Source organism: Cyprinodon variegatus, unplaced genomic scaffold, assembly GCF_000732505.1.
Source record: "Cyprinodon variegatus isolate N-32 unplaced genomic scaffold, C_variegatus-1.0 Scaffold363, whole genome shotgun sequence".
Taxonomy (NCBI): Eukaryota; Metazoa; Chordata; class Actinopteri; order Cyprinodontiformes; family Cyprinodontidae; genus Cyprinodon; species Cyprinodon variegatus.
In genome coordinates, this window is record NW_015150816.1 from 571,462 (window position 1) to 579,104 (window position 7,643).

A 7,643-nucleotide genomic window follows, 5' to 3' on the forward strand; every position below is an offset into this window, starting at 1 on the left:
CTCTACTTAATATTCTGTTCGACTCCAGAGGCCGTGTACAGTACAAACCTCAAGATTATGACACCACACTATACCAGGAAGCACAGCTGTTACAAATCTTCCTAGGTGCATGGTGTACTGTGCAGAGGGGCATGGAAGCTAAATTGATGTAAGTCTTCCAGACTGACTTTGCAAACATCATAAATCAAGCTTTATGTACAATTCAAATACCTCATAATGGTGAGGACACTTAAACTTAACTTAAACACTTAATACCATCAGCTGATTGGAGCTTGTGCAACCTGATATACATTCGGGTCACATTTGCTTTTACTTTATAAAAGAGGCCAAAACTATTTTTTTTCCTCCCCGAAAATAAAAAGCTTACTAAACTACACTGTATTAAAGATTAATCATTTGTTTTTTGAGAAATTAAATGCATTTAAAACTGTGCTGTTTTATCACTCGTCTGTGCCTGATCCATCCCAGAAATAGGATCCTGTGCTACTTCTGGCAGCTAGTTTTTTCGTCTTGGTATTCCATACTTAATTCTAGTCTATTCAAGATTTATTTGTGCAGCTCGTGTAAACCTTATAGTATATAATGCATAATCTACAGAAACAAACAACTAAAATGCAGATAAACATGGTTTAATCATATTTACCTTAACCTGAATGAATATCTGCTTGCACATGCGCAAATGAGCTGATGGTACTGACTGTGCTCCCTGTATGGATCGGGTAGTGACAGGCATCCTAGCATCAGGGCGACAGTGGTGTCGGGTGCAGGATTTTGCCTTGCAATCGGAGGGTTGTCGCTTCGTGCTCTGGCTTTCGGTGTACAGCAGCTTTGCTTCCGTCAGTGAGCCCAAGGGCAGCTGTGGTTACAGTGTAACTTGACACCATCAGTGTGTGAGTGAATGGGTGAATGACTGAATGTAGACTAAAGCATTATGATCAAGTCGCCTGACTTCGAAAAGCACTATACAAGTACAGGCCATTTACCATCAATACAGTTGGCACTTGGGCCTTCTGGCATCCCTAGCTGCTGCTAGTGTCTGAGATAACCATAAATCCTGAACTGTGTTTGAACTGCTTTTTTCAAGTTGAGCTTTCTTATTACCCCCCCTCTATTGAGTAACTTATCTCTGTTCCAGGGAGATGTACCACAGGCTTTAAAGGTAGCTGTACTTAAACATTTACCTAAGAAACTTTCTCTCCATCCAAACGACTTGGGCAATTATAGACCTATATCTAATCTTCCTTTCTTCTCTAAAATGCCTGAGAAAATTGTTTCTAAAGTGTGTCAGCACTTTTACAATTTTTTTTTTTGGTGAGGTTTGAAGGTTCATCATAGCACTGAAACAGCTCTGGTAAAAGTCACTAATGATATTCTCATGGTCTTAGATAATAGACTTCTATCTGAACGTGTCCTGTTAGATCATAGTATCGCACCCTGGATAGTGCTCTTACTGCTGACCTTATATAAAGGGAATAAATAGGAGGAAGGAAAAGGCCTAAGTTTTCTAAGCTTTTATCGCATTAAAAGGTAATAGATGTTAAGTTCATCCCTATAATATTTCTTTATATTTCAGAGGAACTCTTATTATTATAGATTCTCAGGTATTGAAACAATCAGGTTTGAGAATTGTCAATGACCTAATAGATCTATGAAACTGGTATGCTCTGACCATCTGGTCCACTCATGTAACAGATTTTAACCCAGTCGCTAAAGAATCCTCTCTGTTCTAAAATACAATAATGAATGATCACTCTATACTTAACAAAACACCAAAAGTACAGTTGTTTCTGGCCAGCTGTGACATTTTTACAGCTTGTTAGAGCTCTTGGCGCTGCACAATGACGTTGCACCACCTGTGACCCCTCGCTCTAACATTGACTTTCTGCTTCATGAAAGTCCCCATAGCAAAGTTCTTGACAGGAAAGTATATAGATACTTTCACTCACTGTATTTGTGCATGGGCAGTTTTGTCACTAATTGTTGAGAAAACCAATCCGTCGGCACAGTATCTCAAATATCTCAGCGATGCAGAGAAGGATGGTGATCACAGTGAAGGTGTACATTGCACTGAGGAAGATGGTTTTTTCAAAGTGTTCTGGTACCATGCACTTAGTCACGTTGAAGGCCTTTTCCAAGGAGCTGGCATCACAGACGTAAACTGGGTGAACCTAAAGGAAAACATAGAAAAGTATGAGATAGTTGGGATGAGGTTTTTGGTTGCATCGGTCCGTAGCACTTGTGGTTCATTCAAAATCTAGGTTCTGAAGTTAGAAAGAGGCAGAGGCATTTCTTGCAAGAAATAAGGTTCAAGTTTGTCCTCGGACGGACAGATAGGGCTCCCACTGGCCAAAGCTCAGTACATACTTTTATACAGCAACTCCCAATACGCACACTCTCCCTTGGAACTATCCCACCCCTACTGAAAGATCTTTTTCACAGACGAACATTTGGAGGAAAAACAACTTGAGTCCATCAAGGCGGTTTACTGTTAATATATCTTTCACTGGCCAGATAGATCTCCTCAAAACAACAGTCGCCGCCTTCATGCCATGAAGGAGGCTGTGTGAACTCATTCTTATCTCTCATGACCTTCGTTTGGAGCCTGTGAGGCTAAGAATAGACATACCTCAACATTTTTTACTCCACAAGGTCATGTTGTGAAACTTATCTCAAAGAGAGACTTTCTTCATCCACTCTACCAAACAATCCATACTTGTTCATTCTGTTTCTAAGCCCTAAGTTGGAGCAGTAATACCTCTTTTTTGGAAATTATATGTCTTTTGGTGAAGTGACCGAATTTGATACCTAAGATGCCAGATCTTATAGGAGAGTTTTTTTTGAATGGATGATAAAAGATGTAAAGACACATGGAAAATTACAGACCTGAAAACCAAAGATGTGGCTCTGTAGCCAAAAGGCAATGATCTCTAGAATGATGCGTAGAAGAACAGAGATAATGTAGAAGACAGTGTAGATGGGCCGTTCAAGAATTTCCTCTTGGTCTATGCTCTTACAGGCTGCATACAGGTGGAACCAAGCTCCAGGAACCAGCACCGTTACCAGCTGTAAGGCCCAAAAGACCTGTAGAGAGAAGAAATATAAAGGGACAAACTGGTGTTACGCTTATTGCCTTGCTGAATGTATGTCAGTTTGCATTTTGATCCAGTTTGGATGTTTAAAGCTTCACTATTAATTTAAATTTCTTGTTTTCTTAAAATCATTGCAGTTTAATGCTGTTACTATAATTCTGACTGTGTGTGTTTGAGAATTTTCCTTAGATGACCAGAACTTTCTCTGGTTCCAAGCCGCAGTGTAGCTTGGTCCCACCTGTGGTGTTATGGGTCTGAACTGGTTGTAGCAGAACAGGTTGAGCTCTCGGCGATCCGGATCGCAGCTGAAGTGCAGAGCCTCGTTTCCGTACACTGCGAAGCCAAGAACGCCAAGGAAGAACATCCGGACCGAGCCGAAGAACAACGTGTGGAACTGGCCGATCACTGTAGGAGGCCTGAGCTGGAATTTACCCACACACAGACGGATACACACAGATCAGTCATCGAGACCAAAAAGGCATTAAGTATCGATGACATTTTGAATGGACCTGATGGACCGTTATGAAGCAATAGCAAGATTTGACACATCTGGTTTAAATTAATTTTAAAGGAATTACAGAGAAAGTGTCAGAATGAGAAATGTTTGACCGATTAGCCCCTCCCCCATCAGTTGCAGAGTACTGCCAGTCAGCTGGCTGAGAGAAAGCTATACTTTTGCGGGCAGAAAAAGTTAATCCTCAGAAGCTACAATAGATGCATTGATGGAGTGGAAACCAGTGGCGGCCGGCCCATAGGGGGCGCTGGGGCACCGCCCTCCCTGATAAGAAGAGAGAAACGTAAAATATATTTTTACAAATTAACTCATAAATGTCAGTTTTACTCTCTAGAGTGCGTACCTATAAGCAAAACAAATTATATAAACTACCTTTCCCTACCTACTGTCATTCATTTGTGGATTTCCACAGACAGACTCCTATCGTCTCTGTCTTGGGGCGCTGATCAGACTGCCCCACATGTGCAGAGAATCTGCCAATCATGTACTATTGCTAGGTCAATTTAATAATTTAATGGCCAATCAGCGTCTCAGAATTTTATGGTCTTGGGGCGCTGAAAATACTGCCCTTTAACAGGCTTCTGCACTCAATGCGCAGGTGCAGACAATTAGAGGGACAATGGCGAACGTAACGAGCGAGATGCAGCTTCCACCAAATTCGGTGAGATCTACCTATTTATCTACCCATTTGCCAGAAGAACATACCTGTTGTAGGATATGAAAATTTCATGTCATGGTTATTGTGTCCAAAATAATCACTGTTACTATTATATAGTAAATTAAAGCTACAGTGTGTAATTTTCAGCGACATCTAACGTCCAGACTGCAGACCGCAGCAACATGAACATCTCCCCCCACCGCTTCTCCCCCCCAACAGTACGGTGAGCGTTACGGGACAAAATGTCTTCCACGACGTCCGCATCACCTACCTTCTCAAGTGATGAGGTTTGTTTACATAGATAATTTCACAGATAGTATTTCATTAGTCTGTGTAGGGTATAGATTTCATGTAGACTTAAACAACTTGCCGTTACTTTCGAGCGTAATGGGCAATCTCGCAATCGCTAGTTTGTTGGCTCTGCGCTGCCGTAGCGCAAAGATGTCTGCCTCCATGGCTGCGAGACCCGCTCCTATGTAATTATAAATAACGAATTCTAAGGCAACGCAAATATTAAGGTTAAGAGGCTGAGCTCGTAGATGATGATAAATAACATAGTTATGTATAATATATTACATTTCTGACTGAATATCCCTGTAATTATTACACACTGTAGCTTTAAATCATTACTGTTAAATTGTACTTATTGTCCAATTGTTTATTTGAATTCTTATTCTGGATTAGTTGGAGACATACACTAGGCCATATCAGCCCCATCAAAAATATTTTTCACCAGCCGCCACTGGTGGAAACCAGAGGAACACTAAAACCATGATAATGATATATAATATCTAATATCAGGTTTGATTTAAGAGTTAGCCTCTGAATGGCATATACATTTGAAAACTATAGAGAACACTAGTAAAATATAAAAATAGACCCCATCAAATATTCATCAGTTGTTTATTCTCTATGTGTGCTTAGTGTATCAAATCCAAACAGTTTCTAAAGTCCTTCACTGAGGTTAGCAAGTGAATAGGACTACTTTCTTTACAACCATCTCTGTTGGTAGATTTAGAGTCAACAGCCAGACCATAAAGGCAACTGTAGTTGATATTTGCACGATATTTAATAGGGAAGGCGATGCTCTCTTCCACAGCTGGTTCAACTGATTGCGTGACTCTATAGCTGCTGATGTCCACAGATCAGTTAGAAGCAACATCTGCTCCAGGTTAAGCCATAAGGATAGGAAGAAGGCCACATCTGTTCTTTCTCAGTGTCTGATCCAAAGGAACGTGAGAACACTTAAACACGGCGGCGTTTTACCTTCCCTTTCAATGTTTAGGGCCGAACAGCCTAATGTTAGAAAACTAACCACTTTTTCCTTATGAACAATCTGTTAAAAATATTTAAATGAAGGTAATTAGATGGCTGTGGAATCAATTAAAACTTGGTACCTTTCACATGTGAGGCTCTCACGCCTCGGCTACATACATCCACACACCGTTAGAAAGAAGGAGAAAACTGCTTTTGTCTGTCAGATAATCATGGAGGCCCTGAGCTACACAGGCTGAAACAAAAAGCCATTCAAAGGAAACAGCTCTTATCTCTAATATGACCACCAACTATCAAAAAAACAGCTCAGGATGATGCAAAGCAAACAGAAACCCAGTCATCACTCCGCTACAGGGAGACAGCAGCATCCTCTCTGGAGGGTCGTCGGCTTGCATTCATCCCATCTACTCACACATCCTTCATAGAAGTTCTTGATGTAGTTTAATGACATGTCTTGCTCTCTGATGTCCCCTGTGTGATTCCAGGGTGGCTCCGGGCCCCCATGGTCAGGACACCTCCATCTCTCTCTCTCTCTCCTCTGAAAACCTGTAGCCTTTTATCTCTCCCCAAACATCAACTGAACCATTCAGTGAAAAAAAGACAACAGGGACGGGGGGGCAACAATAGGTTGGGGGTGGGGGGGCCTGTGCCGCCTGCATTATAATCCCCACAGAACCCAGTCAGCAAAAAAACACTCCTGTGGCACACAATGAGGGAAAACACCTGGTCAGGTGGAACTTTGTTGTCTTTAACATATAGAGCTTCAAACACACAACATAGATTTATATTTCAATAAAGAATCTAATTAACAGGGGCAGTTTCCTCCTCCTGTTTGTTTCATATATGTTCTTGAAGTGGGCAGATGAGTCCATCAACATCAGAACACATAAACACACACAGCAAACACCTCTGAGGTCGCAAGGATTTACAGAACCAGAACCAGAGAAGAAGAGAAAAAGTAAGTCCACACACCAACCGGAATCCTGGCGGCGTGTTGTTCATTCCAACTCTTTTTTTCCAAACACAGATCCCAGTCTCATCCCGGCTGCTGGACAGTGAGGGCCACAGCAGCAGGAGGTCAGTTAGGGAGAGCTGAGACAAGGCACTTCCAGCAGGACTTTCAAAATAAAACAAGGAAACGATGAGTCAGAAATTCAGACATTTGAAGCCCCTGAAATAAAGCTTTCCAAACAAAACCTCTATATGTATACCTGTTTGTGTGAGCTGCTGTTTAATCATCATAGTGAGGACCATTTTTCCCCCTGGTTTTAGTATCAAATTTAACCAAATTTAACATTCAGACAAGTGTTACAATCTTATATTTATCCAAAAAGTATTTTTAATCTAGTATTGAGATCGACATACTCAGCAGAGGCAGATTTAAAATATGGTTTTAGTCGTCCTTTTAAAGAAGTCACTAAGTCTGCTGATCTGATAGCTGGAAGAAAAGAGTTGGGAATTCTTTGGGCCCTAAGAGAAAAGGCTCAGTAGTTATCGCACTGCAAAAAATGGAAATCTAAATGAGTAATTTTTGCTTGAATTAAGTGCATTTTTCTTAAAATGAGGAGGTAAGAGGAAAACTTTGCCAATGGAACTAGACAATTTACAATTGAAATAAGAATAAGAAATTGCTTTGTCTTATTTTAAGTGCATATTAACTAATGATCTCATTTTAGGCGTAAAAATACTCATTCCATTGGCAAATCGTCTTATTTATCTGCTTAAATTAAGGGTAAATACCTTTGATTTAAGAATTTTTTTACTTATTTCCAGATGGTGTTTGCAGTGCGTACATTAGACAACTTCATGGCCCTGATGGGGGTGTAGGAAAGTAAAACTTCAGTGTTTTAAATTGGTGCCTGTCCATGCAAAGCTCGCTAAGTCTTCCATCTTGACTAAAACCAGTCAAGCTGCATTATAATTGGAGTAACATGAGAGACCTTTTTAGGATCAATCAGGAGCCAAACATTATTCTGCATAGCCTGTAACCTGAAAGGTTTTATTCAAACATCAAGATGAGGTGTGGTAGCATAATTATCACTGATAATGTGTGATTTTTATCACACTTTAATATTACCTGCCTGTTGCGTCTCAGAACTGATGTTTT

General features: G+C 40.6%; 1 protein-coding gene across 2 annotated transcripts; it reads right to left on the bottom strand.

The window, feature by feature from the left end:
- Positions 1 to 762: 762 nt before the first annotated feature.
- LOC107092030 (gap junction epsilon-1 protein-like) lies at positions 763 to 6,566 on the bottom strand. Of its 2 annotated transcripts, none has more exons than XM_015386303.1 (4): positions 6,509 to 6,566; positions 3,328 to 3,510; positions 2,884 to 3,081; positions 763 to 2,168 (listed from the first exon to the last, which is right to left on the bottom strand). In XM_015386303.1, the coding sequence occupies exons 1-4, from the start codon at positions 6,536 to 6,538 to the stop codon at positions 1,974 to 1,976; spliced, it is 606 nt and encodes a 201-aa protein (XP_015241789.1). In that variant the 5' UTR covers positions 6,539 to 6,566; the 3' UTR covers positions 763 to 1,973. The 2 variants fall into 2 exon arrangements, with proteins under 2 accessions (XP_015241789.1, XP_015241788.1); XM_015386302.1 differs by lacking the exon at positions 6,509 to 6,566 and adding an exon at positions 5,949 to 6,050.
- Between the last annotated feature and the right edge of the window lie 1,077 nt (positions 6,567 to 7,643).

Bases quoted from the DNA above. Each gene is read 5' to 3' on its own strand.
- LOC107092030 (XM_015386302.1), bottom strand. From the start codon at position 5,987: ATGTCATTAAACTACATCAAGAACTTCTATGAAGGATGT. The intron at 3,511-5,948 runs GTGAGTAGATGG...GGTAAATTCCAG, and splicing joins AGAACTTCTATGAAGGATGT to CTCAGGCCTCCTACAGTGAT. The intron at 2,169-2,883 runs GTCTGTAATTTT...GTTTTCCTTTAG, and splicing joins GCCACATCTTTGGTTTTCAG to GTTCACCCAGTTTACGTCTG.